The 20,964-nt window shown below is 32.2% G+C and overlaps 2 protein-coding genes across 7 annotated transcripts in view; one reads left to right on the top strand and one right to left on the bottom strand.

The window, feature by feature from the left end:
- Positions 1-20,964, top strand: part of LOC127703110 (sodium- and chloride-dependent glycine transporter 2-like) — a 102,737-nt gene that overhangs the window by 77,829 nt on the left and 3,944 nt on the right. For 5 of the 6 annotated variants that reach the window (XM_052207552.1, XM_052207554.1, XM_052207553.1 and 2 more), the window contains one exon: positions 1,292-3,183. The exons of the other annotated variant lie outside the window; for it this stretch is intronic. In XM_052207552.1, the coding sequence (XP_052063512.1) occupies positions 1,292-1,408 (117 nt within the window). In that variant the 3' untranslated portion in view covers positions 1,409-3,183. Of the gene's footprint in view, positions 1-1,291; positions 3,184-20,964 lie in introns of those variants that run through there. 6 annotated transcript variants of the gene reach the window in all.
- LOC127703117 (uncharacterized) lies at positions 12,338-13,340 on the bottom strand. The gene is made up of 3 exons (XM_052207565.1): positions 13,266-13,340; positions 12,725-12,864; positions 12,338-12,516 (listed from the first exon to the last, which is right to left on the bottom strand). The coding sequence occupies exons 1-3, from the start codon at positions 13,312-13,314 to the stop codon at positions 12,379-12,381; spliced, it is 327 nt and encodes a 108-aa protein (XP_052063525.1). The 5' UTR covers positions 13,315-13,340; the 3' UTR covers positions 12,338-12,378.

Below are 20,964 nucleotides of genomic sequence, written 5' to 3' on the forward strand. Positions count from 1 at the left end.
TTGTTTCATATTTTTCATGTCGGGGCCTTTTGGATTTCTTTCATTGTTGAAAGCCGTACGGTTACCTATAATTGCTTACATCCACTTTATTTGAACTTTGGTGGATAGTTGTCTCATTGGCAATCATACCTCATCTCTTTTTTTTAACTATAGGTCACCATGCAGCCTTCAAAAATGAGAAAAAAAACATACCATATAGTTGGTTATAAAAAGCCCTGACATGAAAAATGTGAAACAATTCAAACGAGAAAACTAACGGCCTAATTTATAATAATATCATTCACGAAAAAAAACATAACAGACATGAACCAATGACAACACTAAACAACATGTTCCTGACTACTGACAGGCAAATTACGAATGTGTCGGGGTTTAACATGCTTGTCACCGCTCAACCATCCCTTAACCTGGAAAATTGGTGTAACAGCACATCATAAGAATAAACTGTAAATGCCATTCGCAATTGCTTAACGCAATAAATCGGTATGAAGCACACAAAAAAAATCCAGCTAACATTAAGACAATAGACACAAAGCACCGATATAAGATTACTAGCAGTTACTGAAAGCTAGCTAAAAGCCAATTACAACTAATAAAGAAAGCATGTTCTCCCAGACTAAGTAAAGTTCCTATAGGGAAGAGAGTATGTTACGGCTGAGAATTGGCAAGTTTACAATTGGAATGTTGAAATCATGATGTTAGTTTGAAGTCATTCGCCTGTGTCAATATTGAGGCCTTCTTTTTTCCGGTAGTATCCTTAATCTGAAGTTCACTGGGATGTATGAGATGTAAGAACGCATTGAAATGTGTATTTTCTAGTAACTGTACATCATCAATATATATAGAGTGAAAATAAAAAAAACTTTGCAAAATAGTTTGTGGTTTGTCTTTAAGAAGTTAATGTATGAATTCTGCTTCACGTAAGTACACAACAAATCGTTCAGTAGGAGTGGACAACTAGTAGCTATTGGAATGCAGACTATCTGTTGAAATATTGATATCAATCCGCCAAACTCAAAAAATATGTTTTCAATCAAAAAGTCCATCGTTATTACGATATCATCTTCTGTGTACATGTAAATGCATTTTTTGTTGGAATAAGCGTGATTCTTTACAATTCAGATTTTGCATAACCAAAATAAGGAAAATGAAGCTATGATTACCATTTTTGTAAAAAAATCTGTTAAATGACTTTTGATTGAGTTAATTAATTATGCTGGTTTAACTTTGATTAAAATGAAAATGATTATCTTATATTGTTTCATAATCATATACATTTTACTTATTCAAGAGATTAAAAGAAAAGATGAAATCAAGCCCTAATTGGCGACCACAATTGGATGCGTTTAAAGGCACAGTGGATTCAGTTACACTCCTTCAGGAAAAAGAACTTGAAGATACGATTTAAAAAGTTTAAAACAATTGTTATTTCCTATATCCATCTTTCAAGTTTATAATTAATCAACCAACAACTGTATTGCTTACACTTTCAAGATGTCCTCAATCGTATAGTATTGCTGTTCTTCTAGAATCTTTATCATTGTTTTCCAACTGTCCTTTGTACTAAATTTCAAAACGTAGATTGTTTTGTCACTTGTCATATGCACTGAAAATTATAACGTACGTTATATTACATATATACTAAAGCTTAAATCAATTTAGTTATCAAGTAATAATGATACAAAATATAATATCAAAATTAAATTAGGCATGAATGTTAATTTGAAAGATTATCTATCGTCCAAATTGCTTTTAACTGTTTCGCAAATTTATTTCAATCACTCTGCAGTTGTCATTTCATAAAGTCCAGCATTTAGTTTTGTCCGGTTTTAGGTACTTCTCCTCTTTTAATTTACAATGGAGTTTGGAATTTTTTATTATACTTTTTTTCTTGAACAGAACCTGTTATAAATTGTATGCATCCGAAGCGCTTTTCTGGATTAACCTTTATTAGGAACGCTCAAACATAACCATTTGAAAGCCAGGCATTTGACAATACGTACCCACGTACGGAGATTTATGACCAAAAGGGACATAAAAATAATAGCCAATTGAAATTCATCTAAGGTCCACTTTCGGAGGGAATTGGAATCTTTGCCTCTAAACAATTTCTTAATTTATAAAAAAAAAAGAATATTAGGGTAGTATGTTATAAATCATATCAGAACCGAAGCATTGATTACTGAGCTATATATTATTATTATATACCTAAACATACAGTATATAATATACATTATTTCCATGTGACCTTGCTTTTTATCAGGTAGTAATTTTATTTCCAGTAGCAAATATATAATGACGTACTTATCTTCAAATTTATACGTTATTTCAAAGATTGTGTGTCCTATTCTTAGAAGAAGTATGATAATAAAAGAAAAATGTATCTGAGGGCACTAATGCCCCGCTCAAGCTTGATTTTAAAAGTAGCATAACTCTAGAACGGTAAATGACTCACTGTCCAAATTAAATTCTTTCTGCGTGTTGTGGTACTTAGCGTTGTGCATGAGTTTCCTAACATTTGGATTATACAAACTAAAGTTAGAGTGGAGAAACTGAACAATTAGCAATTTTCCAAATTATAAAGGAGCATAACTCTAGAACGGTAAATGACATACTGCCATAATTTAAACTCTCTCTGCGTGTTGTAAATTTTAGCATTATGTATGAGTTTTATAAAATTTAGTTGAGGCTAACTCAAGTAAAAGTGCGGAAACCAAACAATTTGCAATATTACAAGTTATAAAGGGGCATAACTCTAGAACGATAAGTGACTCAATGCCCAAATTCAAACACTGTCTGCGAATTTTAGTTTTTACTATTGTATATGAGCTTCATGAAATTTGGATCGGAAAACTTAGAGTGCGGAAACGAAAATGGGACAGACGGGAGGATGGAAGAACGAACGGTCAAGGGTAACACTGCATGCCCCCATTGCCTACGGCGGGGCATAAAAAGTCATTATTTTGCTCTTGATATTGCAAAAATAGTAAACTTATTTATGCATTACTATGCTAAGAACTATAAAGAACTATGCTAATTTTATGAATAATGGAACTAAGTTGTTAATTTCTGTTCCAGTTTGTCTCTGGTTGAGAGTTGACCCATTTGCAATCATACCACATCTTACTTTTATAAAAAGGAATAAAAAAGTACCGAAATTATGAAATGAAATGTTGTGTAGTTTGAAGTGTTATTTTATCACGTGTCAAGTTCATGTAACTGCCTCAAAATTATTAAATCTATTTATGCCTTTCAGAACTACGCTAATTGTATTGGTACAAGAACAGGTTTTTATAATCTGGACACTTTAGTGTGGACAGTTCACGTGTAATGTCACTATGACGTCATAAACATGTTGACATTTTCGTATTTTACCTAAAATGACCATTTCACGCATCGTTTTTGATCAAAATATCAATCTTAATAATTATAGCTTTACCCAAAAAATGTGTGTGTGTATTACCTGTTGTTATTAAAACATTTTGTAGCAAAATATCTTTTTGGATTAAAAAAAGCTGTAACTCATATCTAAATATGAATGACAAGATCTCAAAATGAGGTTATTTTTGCATTCTTTGCGGTTTTCCACTCATTATAAGTAGTTTGAATCCTAAATGTCAAAACGTAAGACAGACTTTAAAAACACAAATACTTATGTCCGACAGACTTATGCCATATAAATACTAGTACATCTGAAAAGTGTTATTTGGTAGATTTACGATATCATTTTATTTTTGAATTCAACGGGCAAAAAAGTGGCATTATAATATCTTCTTTCCTTTATCCTTGACAAAAGGATGCTAATATCATAAAAGGAGATATCAAGGAGGCAAAAAAAACATAATTATAACAAACAGACAACACCATGAGCTAAAGAAAAAAAGAGTGAAAGGTAAGCAGCAGTCAACAAAACACTACACAGAAAACCAGATCGAGTACTAGCATCACGAATACCGAAAAACTCGGAAACTCGGGTTTTTCGGAAGGGTAAGCTGTTTAATTCTTCACTAGTTGCACCCGTTTTGGCTTTTATGACAAATTAAAAAACAATGACAAATTGCATTCGGTGACAACACAATAGAGAAATCGAAGGCAGGAAGTGACTACCACACACTGAACATATTTGAAATTATCTCTTTGAAAGATTTGAGGCTGCTATCATTTCATTTTGTTGACCAGTTTGAATATACGTGTAACAATTTTGTTATAGTCACACTACTGTTTTTGTTTCCTATTTTAAGACATTCTGAATATTACAGCAGATTTTTGCTTCTCGTGAGCAAATACGTCAGGTGCCTTTTGTTAGGCAGGAACGGCTTACCTTTCTAGAAACATGAGTTCACCCATACATTTAGTTTTAAGGGGATTCGTTTGCTCTTGCATATGTTTTCGCTGGGTTTATTTATTTTGTTATGTCAGTGCCGTTTCGTTATGATTTTTATTACACGAATCTTTGAATTTTTAGGTGATATAATTACAAATGAGTTGGGTTTGTTTTTATCACAAACTGAGATACCAACTCTTCAAGCAAAGCTGGTTTCTGCAGTATTTGGTTATTGTTTTTTTGGATCATTTTAATTTTTTTATCTCAAAATATTGTCCTTTATTTGATGTCCCAAACATGTGATTTCCTGTCATGCGCAATTACATCATATTCTATGTTTTCATTCTTTTGTCTATAACATTGAACCATGTTGAAATGTTATTGTTTTAATTGCATACGTTAACAGAGATGCTACTATGACTGTTGATTTAAATTCTGGAAGAAGAACTCGAAACCCTATTTTGTGAGAAAAATAATTTGACAGGGACTACATAAATACTTTGAAAGTATACTTTGTCCTGTCTTCTTAGCTGTAGATTAATCAAAGTGAACATACATTTCCGATCCAAATAAAAAAGGAACTGATGTATATGTCAGTATTTGTGTGTAGGGGTTCACTTAAAAAATAAAAAAAAACTTTATAAATTATATGCATCTGAAGCGCTCTTCTGGAGTCACCTTCAACAGGAATGCTCAAAGTCAAATATTTAAAAGAAGAGATGTGTAAGTACCGAAACACGAAAAGTGTTTCATGACCGAATGAGATTAATAATAATAGCAAAATACAACTAAGGTAAACTTTGCCTGAGGGAGTTGGAATCTTCGTTTCATAATTATTTCAAATTCATAAATATTCTGAAAGGTATGTTATAAATCATGTCAGCAGCATAGTTCACCAGCATCTTGTTCGACCCAGTGCTATATTAAATGAAAATAACACGTTTTAAATGTTATGAATCCAAAGCACTTTTTTGGATATACCTTTATCAGGAACGCTTATAGCCAAATATGTGAAAACGGGGATGCATAAGAGCCGAAACAAGTGAAGAAATATTTGACCATAAGGGACCCAAAAATAATAGCCGAATTCATCTAAGGTCAACTTTGTTTGTTTCGAAACGGACAATTTCAGAAAGGTATGTAATTAATCACGTCATTTCCGACACACTCTCTACTGAGCTGATGATACCCTCGGGAATAGTCCGCTAGTAGCGGTGTTTTAAATTGACTGATTATTTGCAAAACAATAGTTGGTCTTTGATATCATATTAATATTTTTCATTTTGTAAATCTATATCTGAAGTGTACATGGTATCATGGGTAAAAGCTTTAAAAAATAATGCTCACCTAATATTAAATAAACTATTGTTCAATAAGATTTTCGCATTTTAGATCTTTAGCAAAAATCGAGGATTTTTATTTCTGAATTGTTCGTCATTGCCGAATACTTACTCTATATAATTCGAAGGATACCAGAAAAATCTTTATCCTGTCTTTCTCTTGAGCAATTAATCTGAATTATTCATTTTTTTTCTCTTTCTTTTCCAGAATGATCAATATAAACGCTATTTTAAATTGAAGCCATGAAGTGGTGAACAATTTCACTAAGTCGAATAAGACATCTCCTTTACAAAAAAAGGAACGACGAAGAAACAAAAAACATTTCACAAAACATTTTCGAGAAAAATTAAGATTGAGCAATAAAATCACAGCAAAAACCAGGGATGAACTCAGGTGCTCCGGAATGGTTAGCAATTCCTACAGCGCTAGTGGATCATAGTACATGTATTGTATAATTTACTTCTTAAGTGATCGTCATTGTAAATTTCATGATGCAAGTCCAGATATGAAGCAGACCTAGTCAGCTACAGTATACTTTATTTCAAGTGCAATAGGATTAATGCAAAACGCATTCATTCTTATAGAAAATTGTATCTAGCGTGTTTAATTATGTCCGTGTATTTGGTGTAAAGAGGTATGTTGCTCGTGAAAAGAGCCATTCTTAATGTGCTAATGGTGTTTTATGGCCTGAAAATTTAGGTTGAGGCAGGTTGAGGCGATGATAATCTTAAATTATGGGCTTTGCTGTTTTTCATCAGTTTTAGTTGTTAAAAGTGATGATCGTCGAACAAAAATGCATAATTGGTTATGTTTTACCACTATGTGTGTTGAACTCTTTGTTACTTGTACCCATTAGAAAACCGCAAAAGGACTCAGATCTATGCTTTAGGGAAATACAACGATTTCTAACATTTATAATGTATTTTAAGTGATATCAAACCTTGATCGAATAAGAGATTTTACAAATATAAATCAATTGTTTTAAAAACAATTGTTAAACGGTCTTTCCCCTCCGAAACATGATTAATTGTTTTTTTGGTTTTTTGGTTTTTTGGTTGGTTAGTTGGTTGGTTGGTTGATTGATTGATTGATTGATTGATTGCTTGATTGATTGATTGATTGCATGGCACTTTCTCTGTGCGACGCAGCTAACTTAGATAACGCCTATATTCTGACCGAACGTGACTGCGTACTTATACATCTCGCACAGCCAAACGGACGCCTGAGATGTCCTCATAAAAATTGATCCTAGCATCATTCGTTTATAAATTTTCTCTAGTTTCTATGTTACCTCGGACTTCCATTTTTCATCTATTTGTTTTGTATGCATTTTGATTGAATTTGTAGGAAAACGGAGTAAATTTTATCTTGGAAGTTTTATTTTCCTTATTTGGATATGGAATGTTTTATTCTAAATTAAGGTCCGCGCGCAAGATGGTGTTGTGAAGTCACGTGACCCTCGAATATATATTTCTTTTCAGGGGAGACCGTTGAACAGAGCACATGTGTACTGATCGGACAAACATGATCACTATTGGTTTTATTATTTACAGGTCATTGATGACGGATCATGCATGCATCTTACGTACACATGTTTACGGGAGCACATATTTGTATTTTAATGCATGATTAAATAATTTGATTGTAGGATTTCAGCAATATTTACGATTTTTCTACGTCATTGAATTTTATTTCTCAATCAAGCGGACCGTGTCTAACGGGAACATGAATTGGAGCCGATTTTTGCAGGAATGAATTTCTATTTAAGAAGTTTGTACATCAGAAGGATTGCATTTTTTACAGTAAAATGTACAGGACTGAACTTCAAGGCGAAATGGGATTCCTCAAAAAAAAAAAAAAAAAAAAAAAGGGGGGGGGAGGTGGAGGATGGTGGACCTTGGTTGATAAATTAAGATAAGATGCATGTATACATCATGATAGCTGCAAAGTTTGAGGCTATAATTAGTTCATTTTGTTCATTTTACTATTTCAGTGGCATGGAACCCCTAAAACAATGACGCGTACCATTTTGACAAAAACTTTCCAGTTATATCATATCGCGACTAACATTTTGGTCAAATTTTAATTTGCTAAAGGCAGATAACTCCTTTAAGATCTCACTGGATTGCTTCGATCCAAATTAGGCAAAAATTCCTGAGGATGTAACAAACAGTTTAGAAAAAGAATTTTGTCGATATCTTTTTTTGTTACGAAGGAGATGCACACAGATGATAAACAGTGAATAGGGAGATAACTCTTGCAAAGAAAATGGTTCGGCTTAGCAGGGTGAAATTTAAAAGCGCATAAACTATACGATACAATATGAGAAATATCTAAGCGACATATTGCGAAACAAACATTTATCGCAAGAACAAAATTTGGCGGAAAAAAAAAATAATAATTAAAAACCAATTGTTCAAAGAACAATTGAAGGTCTTTCCACATCAATTTTCTAAATAATGGATGAGAAGATAATTCTGGTTTACTCAAAGCTACTATTGGCGTCCAATCATAGGTTTCTTCATACTGATTCAATAAACATGGTTTCTATAGACTTTTGCCTGAAATAAGGGAGATAATTGTCAACAATCGGTTTAGAAAATGTCACTTCCGGTCTCATATGATAGCTTTATTTACACTGATTCCAAAAATATATGGTTTATATATATTTTTGCCTGTAAAAAGGGAGATATTTGGCTACTTCCGGTTTAGAAAATGTCACTTCCGGTCTCATATGATAGATTTATTTACACTGATTCCAAAAATATATGGTTTATATATACTTTTGCCTGTAAAAAGGGAGATAATTGGCTACTTCCGGTTTAGAAAATGTCACTTTCGGTCTCATATGATAGCTTTATATACACTGATTCCAAAAATATATGGTTTATATATACTTTTGCCTGTAAAAAGGGAGACAATATGCTACTTCCGGTTTATAAAATATCACTTCCGGTCTCAAATGACAGATTAATGTATGCCCATTCAAAAAATATATGGTTTCTATGTACTTCTACATGAAATAAGTGCAAAAATGACTACTTCCGGTTCACTCAAGGTCACTTCCGGTTGACATTTTTCAAGGTCATATGTCACCCAACATTTTGCAAAAGATCTTATGGCTTTATCATGTACTAATATGAAGTAATAATCAATTTACCTTAAAATAAAACATTTCAGGGGCAATAACTCCAATAAGATGTCGCTGGATTGTCTCAGACTAAATGTATCATATCTTCATCACAATATAACAAACATTTTGCACTTGTTCTTTAATATATAACATTAAAAATATCGGAGAAAATGCAAAAACAAGCAAAACACAAAATTCAGAACATGACTTTGACCTTTGACCTTGACCTCATTTTCGAAGTTAGGATCCAAGGACCTTAAATAAAAAGACTATAGGTTTATACGGCTTACAGTTTATGAGTAACAAAAACATAACGACAAATTTATTTGATAAAGGTAGATAACTCCTATAAAATTTCATCGAATCGCTTCGATCCAAATTAGCCAAAAATTCCTGAAGATGTAACGAACAATTTGTAAAAAGAATTTTGTCGATATCTTTTTTTGTTACAAAGGAGATGCACACAGATGATAAACAGTGAATAGGGAGATAACTCTTACAAAGAAAATGGTTTAGCTTAGCAGGGTGAAATTTAAAAGCGCATAAACTATACGATACAATATGAGAAATATCTAAGCGACATATTGCGAAACAAACATTTATCGCAAGAACAAAATTTGGCGGAAGAAAAAAAAAAAAATAATAATAATAATAATAATAATCAGAACAAATACAATAGGTCTTTCCACAGAAAAGTGGAAAAACCTAATAATCAGAACAAATACAATAGGTCTTTCCACAGAAAAGTGGAAAGACCTAATAATCAATATAAATAAAATTTCGGTCAGCATTTCAAAAAAATAGTCATTAACAGACTGTAGTGAACATTATCTAATATAAATTTTAGGACGGAAAAACAGATGTGTAAAAAATTATTCAAAAAAAAAATAGAAATGTGTTCTTGCATATTGCCATCTAGATATCATATACGTATATCCCATATTCTCTTTAAATTCATGTTTTGTATACATATATGTATGTACAACGCAATTTCGGTTTCTCTTCTGTACTGTTAACCAATGTGAGGATTAATTAGTTCAGATTATAGAAAGAATTTTACTTCGAATAAAATCCCATCTAATGCAGTCTAAATTTATGCGTAGAATGTTCTGTTTTTGACAGGACATTAAATTAATTTCATGTACATAATTGCATAAATCCAAACCAGAGTGAACCAGGTGAGTCGATAGATAAATATCTTCGAGATTGTGTGCTATCAATATAAAAAAGGAGATGGGGTATGATTATCAATGAGACAACTATCCACCAGAGTTTAAAGGAAGGGGATTTAAGCAATTAAAGGCGACCGTACGGCCTTCAACAATGACAAAAACCTATACCGAATAAACATGTATGAAATGGCCCAACAACAAGAACACGAACAGCCTAATTCAAAACGAAAAAAATTACGGAAAACAAGTATGACATATATGAACCAAAGACAAACACTGAAATACAGGCTCCTCACTAAATAATACAAAATTTGGTGACTATGTTGAACGAATTTATCCCATCGAACTAGAGATAAAGGATACTACAGATACAGTTAAGTCTGCCTCATATCTTGACTTACATCTAGAAATTGACAATGAGGGTAGGTTGAAAACAAAACTTTACGACAAAAGAGATGATTTCAGCTTCCCAATTGTGAACTTTCCATTTCTATGTAGCAACATTCCAGCAGCGCCTGCATACGGAGTATATATCTCCCAATTGATACGATATTCCCGGGCTTGTGTTTCCTATCATGATTTCCTTGATAGAGGATTGCTGCTCACAAGGAAGCTATTAAACCAAGAGTTTCAAATGGTGAAGTTGAAGTCATCCCCGCAAATTTTACGGACGCCATCACGAGTTGGTTGACCGTTATGGAATAACCGTTTCACAGATGATATCGGATATGTTCCTTATGTCGTAACTACAATACCCTTCCCTTTTCACGAATGTGACTTACCGAATTAGACTATTTACCGGATTTGTAATAACATAAGCAACACGACGGGTGCCACATGTGGAGCAGGATCTGCTTACCCTTCCGGAGCACCTGAGATCACCCCCAGTTTTTGGTGGGGTTCGTGTTGCTTAGTCTTTAGTTTTCTATGTTGTGTCATCTGTACTATTATTTGTCTGTTTGTCTTTTTATTTTTGGCCATGACGTTGTCAGTTTGTTTTCGATCTATGAGTTTGACTGTCACTCTGGTATCTTTCGTCCCTCTTTTTGGGACAGGCACATACAGAATGTGGCGGGGTTAAACATGTTTGTTCTAATAGTGAGAGGTTGAGCTAGGTACAAAACCAGGTTCGACCCATCATTTTCTACATAAGGAAATGCCTGTACCAAGTCAGGAATATGACAGTTGTTTTCCATTCGTTTGATGTGTTTGAGCTTTAGATTTTGCCATTTGATAAGGGACTTTCCGTTTTGATTTTCCTTGGAGTTTAGTACGATCGGTACGAGGCACAAATACGACTAACATAAAAAAACAATAGACACAAAGCACCGAAATAAGATTACATGTACATTAATATATAATAACAATAAACGTTACATACAAACAACGACAAAATGATTATTAAAAAAACTACACTTTATTTGAATCCATGCAATCAAACTCAGTAAATTAACAATAATAGAGACTGTTGTTATTGTTCGTATCATGCAGTGTGTGACTTCCAGTAACTATATTCAGTAAAAATAACAATAGTAAAGCCTGTTGTCTCTGCCACCATCATTCAGAGTGTGGTGTCCACTGACACGACTTTTATTACGATCGACCTCGTCATCTGTTTTCACATTTTTCTCTCTGACACGCATCCATTGAACCTCTTGTCATGGTGATTGGCATCGCAATAAGAAGAACGGTTTATTTGTTGGAAGATTTATCTTTTTTCTTGCTAAACCGTCATTTCTATAAACAATCGAATAATTATCAGAATATCAATATTACATTTATCAAAATAAGTAGTGTTTTAAATAAGGAAAATATTATAAGTCTAAAGTTCTAATTATTCTCTCTCTCTCTCTCTCTCTCTCTCTCTCTCTCTCTCTCTCTCTCTCTCTCTCTCTCTCTCTCTCTCTCTCTCTCTCTCTCTCTCTCTCTCTCATATGTTTTTGTTCCAGTAAGAAATTTTAGTTGTAATTTTTGTTTTGGTTAAGTTCATGTATAGTATTAAACAGTAACTAATATCAGCTTTTACTCTTATTTTGAATGTGATACCTGCAACAGTAGTTTATGAGAGTGTCTTTATCAAACTCTCCACCAGGATGAATACCCCATAGGGCATTAGAAGTTCTCTTGTCTTCATCATCCCAAAGGACACTTCCCATATGGAAGCCTAAAATAGTTATTATGTCAACTGCAACATAAAGTCTTATAACTATATTGTCATTAACTGGTCATATGTAAAATTGTCTTTTTATTTAATATAATCTCTACATTATTGTTATATCGATACTTGCCATCTATCGGTACCCTAATAATAACAATTTGTTTTTGAACTGATAATTTGAATCCAATCAAATACAAAATTATATGCTTATATGTATCTATTATTAATGAGTAATCTTAAGGTTAACATGTTAGTATATATATATACCTGGTGGATAGGATATTCCTTGTCTTACAATACAGTAATTTCCTCTAGGCCAATGTTGAGTTCCTGATATGGCATGTCCGTCCTTGGTACAATATTGAAAACTCATGTCTCGTCCAAATTGACATGTTGGAGAATTTTTTTTTATAATGTTGGACATAAATTAAACATTAAGAAATATGTTGCAGTTATCTGGTATTTCCGAAGTTATTTGTTGATGTAAGCTGATTGCATGATTTTTTTTCATTTATAAGTATTGTGTTTTTACATTGAATCAATTTTCGAAATTAAGTTAAAAATAGTCTGAATATTACTTAAAATATGCAACCTTTACCGTAGAAATTATGTCCAAATGGCATCACATTAGAATTTCGTTCATCTTCATTATCTTGCTTTCGCCATCCTTCCCTCCACCTAGATGGGCATCCTGTTTTCGGTTTGACTAGTGTATAGCTTCCTTTTGGCCATTGTACTGAAAAATTGTGAATACTAGATTAGTGTTGATACGTTATGAACTTCTTCTTTTATTTATTTGATAGAAATTAAACAAACATGTATGAAATATTTTTTTGAAGATTAATAAAATGTATACTCAATTCAACAAGATCCCTTTACAAAAATATAGATAACAAAATGGTATATTTTATCTAAGATTGTGATTTTAGGCGTTGGTTAAAGGGTTAAAAAGAATGTTTGAGTGTCTTCAATTATTTCTATATACTATACATAATATAGATTTATAGATAATACTTTTCAATCTCATTTTGCACATGTATTTTACTAAATTTTAATACAAATATTGATGTTTAAAATCGCAGAAAATGCTAATAATAATTAGCAAACTAGATGTCTTGTCTATTTAATCAAGGTTACCAGCATATGCATATGGAACGATGAGGATCAATGTCAATACGGCCAGCATCTTTAAGCAGGGAATACTATTGTCGAGGAACTGTAATGATAAAAGACACACTAAGTTATGTTATTATAGGTAATCCATCTAGAAAAAATCGAAATTCCATTTAGCAATATTATTGTGTTTCTATTGGAGATAAAGTTAAATATCAATTCAATAACATTTCTAGTGATCAACTAAAAAGAAACACAACGGAAAACGCCGTTCCTTTAATGTATCGGTAATTTTTATGCATTTCATATACATCTGATAAACATCATTTTGCATTTTTTCCCTTTACATCGCTGTTTGTTAAATCGCTTATAAGGATAACATACTCTGGCTAATCGTGTAAACAGAAAAAAGTTACGCTATGGACTGAAGCACATGATATATAACAACAAAAACAAATTTAAACTAAAATTGTAAATGATAGGAAATAATACTTAAATGAATAAATAGATATTAGTGTTGATATTGTTGTGTGTATACACCTAGACACATTAAAGGTTTTAACGGAGTATTGAACAAGTAAATGAAAACTTGCATAAAAGTTTCAAATTACCTACCGCTTTTTGATTCTCTATAGGATTTGACTAGTTTTTGAACTATTTTTAAAATTTAATTGTGAGATGAATAGATATGGTTAATTATTGAAATATATATTGACTGTAAAACTACACCTTTTTCGAGTATGATATTTAGCAAGAAATATATTTCATGGAATCAATAATTGTTCTTGCATTTATGTTTATGATATGTAATTTTCATTTAACCAATCAAAACACTACTAGACTATGTTAACACTACATGGTACAGGAGGTGTTTCTGGAAACCTTGTATCATTTTTCAAATTTCAGTTGATGCTTTCATTTGATAACAATTTACTCTTGTGTACACTAATTCCGAAATATTACAGCCTCTTTATTCACTAAAACAACATAGTTAACCCTACTTTATTTTGGTCATTAATTGTATAATGCAAATATTGTGATGAGGGAAATATATAAGGGGTTAAAGATCGCGTACATGAAAAACCAAAAACAAAGAGCAGCATTTTTATTATTATTATCTTCATCTTAAAGACACAATGAGGCTTATAACATGGAACAAATACTCTAACCTAACTGCAATTCAAGAGGGTTTGTAATTACATGAGCAACACGATTTTTAGACCGGTTTTTGGTTGGGTTCGCAGGGGCGTAGCTACCCGGAGGCATGGCAGCACGTGCATCCACGTCGTTTTCACACAAAAAAAAAGAAAAAAAAAACAGAGAGAAAGAGGGGGACAAAGTTAACATATATAGGAATTGGTTTTTCTATGTATGCATTTTAAAAACAACACAAAGAATAAAAGCAAGAGGAATACATATGCAGCGAAATTTTTAATCATGTAAGACATGTATGTGTACCATAAATACATACAACTGGTGTAAACTTTTAATATTACGGGCATTGTTTAGAAAATACCAGCTACATAGTTGTCGGTACCACCACCATAACGTAGACTCGCTTTGAGTGCAAAAAAAAAAAACATAATCCCTTTAAGGTTAACATAAAAACTTGCAAATTATTATTTTCCGCTTCGCCCCATAGAACACATCTTACTAGAACGAAGACTCTTCAACTCGTATTGATCCGGGAATAATGACTGTTACCTTGTGAACTAGTTCAAAATTGACTAAGTATGTAGGTTTTGACAACCTGAATAGTTCATTTTCACATCACGTCAACGTATTCTTGTCCTGGTGTGCATTTAATATTTGCTACCGGACATTAATAACCATTCAATCAATCAATAGTTCATGTATTACGTTTTCATCTATTTTACAAAAAAACATCTTGTATATAGATTCGATAATTGGAAGTCGTTTCTATATGGGCCGGCTATACGAATGGTAGATTGTGTAAAGCATTTAAATAAATTGATTTCTAACTCGTTTTACTGGACTATTTGGTCATTCAATTTTATAATGAATTTTCTGTCCGAGTCGGACACTAACCTGCTGATTCTTGTTCGAAAGATACACCAAACTTTTAATACACGTATCTTCACTGTTATCATCTAGATATTGCCATACAACTGGTCGAATGCATATGTATTTGTTAATTAGCTGGATAATAATCAAACTCAGATCATGAAAAAGATCGTGATCAAAGTACCATTCCCTATGAAAAAGTTCATTAATTTCAACTTCGACAATTCCTAACTGCGTAAAATTAGAAATTCATATCCCTCTCTCTTGTAGAGTTTACCCACAAAATTTTTAAACATCTAAATACATATATGTTAAGTAAAATATTGGAGAATGTGTCCACCAAGTATTTGGTATCCAATGATGTTTATGCTAACAGAAACTCCACATATAGTATTGTGTTTATGTTTATTGTTTGTTTTTTTTTATACTTCTTTGCTCAATACAAATACTAGCATATGGAACAATTAATCTCCGTGATTTTAAAAGCTTTCACGGCGTACAAAAAACGCAAACGACAATGTTTAGTCTTCATTCGACTCGAAGTTAAACAAATAGTTGACAACAAAAACACAACAAAAATGTCCAAGTTTTATTACGGTTGTGATTGTTTTGAAACGCTATATATGCGGAGCTTACGGGGGGCTTCGCCCCCCTGGACCCCCTACCAGGGCTTTGCCCTGGACATACTGGGGGCCTTAGGCGGCAACCAGACCCCTCGCCCTTTAGTTTGTGATTCCACTTCATTTAGAAGGTAGCTACGCCCCTGGTTCGTGTTTCTCAGACTCGAGTTTCTTTGCAGTGTTTTGTGTACTGTTGTTTTTCCGTTGGTCGTTTTTCGTTTTTTGCCATGGCGTTGTTAGTTTGTTTTCGACTTATGAGTTTGAATGTCCCTTTGGTATCTTTCGTCTCTCTTTTTACCCAACATATATATGGGCACATCAAGATAAAGTGAGATAGCTTTGCAGGAAATAATATATGGATAGGGCATGCAATTCTGACAGATGCTATGACATTTGTAACAAACAAGCCGGACGAAAGCAAAAAATAAAGTCAACCTCAGAAAAGTTATTTCAAGAATAGATAAGCCAGAACAGTAAATATATAAGAGTAAACTTCTAAAACAATTGGAAATTTCACGGTCTCCATACAGTACCAGAGAAAACCTTTGTAAATATATTGGAAAAACATTCGTGAGACACAATAATAACTAACCGCGCATAAAAAAAAACAAAAGTAAAGGAAAAGCTCTTTCATCTCTTTTTTCTAAATATTAATTTTCAACCAAAAATAATCCATTTTCTTAAATAGAAGAAATTTACTATTTTCAATCCTCGTTGTCAAAATTATGTTTGTTTTTTTCTAAATAAAATTCCAGTTACTTAAAACTTCTTAAGTTTAAACTAGTCTTGATTTTGCTTTTGATCTTTTTTTGGATATCTCAGTTTTAAAGCTTTAATATTATGTTTCAAATTTCCAGCTTTCACTACAAACTGCTCAGAGTCTGAATAGACCATATTTTGTGCCCGACCAGCAAAGTCGAGCACAGATTCTACTCGACTAGACACGACATTATCTCGATAGTACTTAACTGTACTTAATTGTACTCGACTTTGGTCTCGACTTTACTTAATAATTCTGATTCAGTACTTGATAATCTTGGTGTAGTCTCGACTCAGTTTCGACTCAGTCTTGACCAGTCTCGACCTGTCTCGACCTGTCTCGACTAGTCCTGACCTTCAAATTTAGTCTTGACTGGTCTGAATCAGCCCATCGAACTAAATTAAAAATTAATCTTACAAAATTCCATTTATTTAGTACTTTGGTTCATTGCTGTGAAATTAAAGAATTTAATTATTAATAGGTCATTACAACATTTTAAAGTTTTTTATCCTCCCAAGTCTAACTATAATATATAGAATAGTTGTGAATATGTGAGCCAAAATTTGTTCCTGTGAAAAAAGTTCCAGTGGAACAAATCCTCACAGGAAAAATATTCTGGGAGAACTTTTTTCACAGATAATTTCTATATGATTTGTTCCATCTCTATAAAATAAGTTCCACAATTTACCTGGTGAAATAAGTTCTAGGTTTGTGAGATTTGTTCCTTACCTGGTGAAATAAGTTCCTTGTCTGTGAAATATGTTCCACTAGTTATACAAGTTATCTTTTATAGTGAGCATTGTTATCAGTGAGTTTAAAGTTATAATTCAAGTACATTATAAAAACATGTATTATATTGATAATGTAATAAATAAAAGGTGCGAACATCCAATATAGATTCTGTGGAGTATAGCAAAATGTTTAATTACATTATCCATAAAAAAATACCCAAATGACAATAATTTAATGAGGCAGATAAGCAAAGAATAAGAAAAATCCGTCAGAAATTTTGTATAGATCAATCATTAATTTATGAATATTTCAATTCAACATATGTTAATTCATATCAGAATTTGTAGATAAACTGTTATCACAGAGATATGTCTCGCCCTCTTGTAATGTTGATTATACAAATGTTGAAATTAAATAGCAATACTTTATCTATGAGTTTGACTGTCTCTCTGGTATCTTTCGTCCCTCTTTTATCATGTTTCATAAGTTGAAATGAACCATATCTGAGGTACATGGCTAAACAATCTCCATGTAAATGAGATGTGCCATAGCTAATACAACTGCATACCAAATTACATTGACTTATCATTTCCCTTTAAACAAACCTAAACACAAACATTAGCTTGTAAACTATGTAAAAGTTTCAAAGTCAATGAACCATGAAGAGGGGTTGGCGCTATATAATCTCCATGGAAACGATACTTGCAAATGCCAATAAACTTGCATACTAAATATAGTTGACTTAACATTGGCAGTTCATCTTAAACTGATCTAATCACAAACTAATACATGTAAACTCAGCAAAAGTTTCTAAGTCGATAGACCATGACTGAGGGGGTTTGGCCAAATAATCTCCACGGAAATGAGATATGCCAATGATTATACAACTGCATACCAAATATCACTGACTTACCACTAGTGGTTCCTCATAAACTGACCTAATCACAAACTAATACATGTTAACTTCGCAAAATTCTCAAAGTCAATAGACCATGACTAAGGCGTGGAGCCAAATAATCTCCATGGAAATGAGATATGCCAATGCTTATACAACTGCATACCAAATATCATTGACCTACCACTTGTGGTTCCCCATAAACTGACCTAATCACAAACTAATACATGTAAAATAAGCAAAAGTTTTAAAGTCAATAGACCATGACTGAGGGGGCAGGGTCAAATAATCTCCATCGAAATGAGATGTGCCAATGCTAATACAACTGCATACCATATATGAGTGACCTACCACTTGTGGTTCACCATAAACTAGACCTAATCACAAACTAATACATTGTTGCCGCCGCCGACGCCGGAAACAGCATACCTATGTCTCGCTTTTTGACTCCGTCAAGGCGAGAAAAAAAATGAAATAGTGTGTTTTAAATATGTATTACAGTTGTTAATCATAGTTGTGCATTTGTTTTTTAATCATATTATCTACGTACAATATATATGCTGACTTAATTTGAATTTCTAAAAGATTTACCTTATTTTGAATGTTTTCGTGTTGTTTAAGGACTTCATTGTTGAGTATTAAATTTGTCAGGTACAACTATAGAATGTTTTGCTTGATATAAAGTTAATGCATCATGTTAATCTATAACACCCGGGACTTATTAAACATTTAGTAAAAAAAATACTTCCGGAACAAATTTTACAGTGCTGGAACATATTTCCTTATAATATATATTCCGGGTATACATTTTCTGTGATATAAATTCCAATGGAACATATTTCCTATGAAACAAGTTCCGGCGGATCAAATGTCAAGCCGGAACAATTTTTTTGTTACAAAAAATAATCTTAATAGCAAAAAATAATTCAGATATTACTTAAAACTATTAGCAGGGTCAGGAACAAACTTCTAATGTTTGTTTTGAGGTTTATTGACTATTTATACTAGACATGCTATATGAGAGAAAGAGAAATAAAAGAAAATCATAAATTTAAAAGACGAAAATACTGTTGGCATTCTAAAAGATTATTCTTAATTGTATGTTTTCTACAAGAATTGTAAAACAAGTATAAATATACATATACTATGATCATAATACAAAAAGACATTTTGTCAACATACGAACGGTCTCCCACAAAAGATTATGTCAAAAGATGAATCGAGTATGTCAATTGTTTAAGGGTAAGTATGATAAGGGCCTTATTCGTCATCCAACATTAAATGGTAGAGTAAATAAATATGAAGATATGTACAAGTAAAACAATAACAAAAGATACAGTATCAAGCTGTATGCTTAATAAAGTTTTTGGTCAAATTTGTTGTTTTTCTTATGTTGATGGCCTCAAAACTTAAAATAGCTTTGCAGAACTTATCACCTTCTTTATAACCAACGACGTCCATTATAAGTTGAAAAAGAATGGCGGCGAAACTACTACGTTTTGAATTTCAGGCGCTTACAATAGGTCTTATATAACAAATTACCCGTTTCACGACTCTGAGTATTTTTCATCAAAAAACATAATCAAGAAGTCCAAAAAAAACAAATAATCTGAAAAAAGAAACATTTAATTGTTAAGGATACTCATTATTCAAATATAGAAAAAGAGGCGTGGGGCATTCCACATTGCAGTCCAACTACAATGAATAGACAAAATCTTCATCGACAACAAAAATAACCATACATATATGTGAAGCGTTACATTTTAAGGATCATTTTTGAAAAGATGTGAGATACCATTGGAAATATATTAATTGTGTTCTTATAATTATGTTTAATTTTTACTACGTTTCACTCTCTACACTTTTCGATGCCTATTATGAACGAAAAACTTTCAGGTGGAAGCGGCCATACTTTTCTAACACAAATACATAAACAAACAACCAAAGAAAAAGTCAACGAACAACTCCGATATCTCTTTGAAAAAAAATAATCAATAAAAAGACATTACCCCTCCATTTTCAGTGTTAATACTTTCCCCAAAAGAAATTGGTAAATCTAAAAAAATGTATAAGCCTTTATAATTTTTGTAATCCACTACAATTTACATACAATTCTGAACGAATTAAACTGCAAAGAAAAAACATTTTCCACCTTCATCAGCTATGAGACGGCTAGCTTTTTAGAAAAGATATTACATGTATATTTATCTTACAAAATACCAGGTTATTTGGTAATTTGGTTTATTGCTGTCAAATTTAAATATTTGAATTATAGGTATCGATCTGAATTTAGTCAGAACTGAAAATTTTAGCCTTTTTTTACCTATTAACTAAGTTCTTAAATTTGACAACAATACACCAAAATACAAAACAACCTGGCATTCTGTAAGATAAATATATAACAAAGATAGCTGAAAAGTTTGATGAAAATCCAAGCTGATTTGAAAAAGTTATAAAATTTTAAAAATGACACCCTTGTTTTGTTAAAACAAGAATTTAATATAATCATGATAATAGAACTTGCATAGCAATCCTTGATAACCTTTTAAAAAAGGAAATGTGTTCCAAAGTTACAGTAAAAAATTATATCAATCAAATTTAAATAGTTTTTGTCAAAATTAAAGACATGGCATACAAGAAGCACTTTAATAAGGTTTAATTACATCAGTACATGTGTGTTTAACAGGTAAA

Source organism: Mytilus californianus, unplaced genomic scaffold (genome assembly GCF_021869535.1).
Source record: "Mytilus californianus isolate M0D057914Y unplaced genomic scaffold, xbMytCali1.0.p SCAF_5, whole genome shotgun sequence".
Lineage (NCBI taxonomy): Eukaryota > Metazoa > Mollusca > Bivalvia > Mytilida > Mytilidae > Mytilus > Mytilus californianus.

Coding starts and splice junctions, on each gene's coding strand:
- LOC127703117 (XM_052207565.1), bottom strand. CDS start 13,314: ATGCTGGCCGTATTGACATTGATCCTCATCGTTCCATATGCATATGCT. Junction 12,865..13,265: donor CGTTCCATATGCATATGCTG/GTAACCTTGATT, acceptor ACAATTTTTCAG/TACAATGGCCAAAAGGAAGC. Junction 12,517..12,724: donor TTGGACATAATTTCTACGGT/AAAGGTTGCATA, acceptor TCTCCAACATGT/CAATTTGGACGAGACATGAG.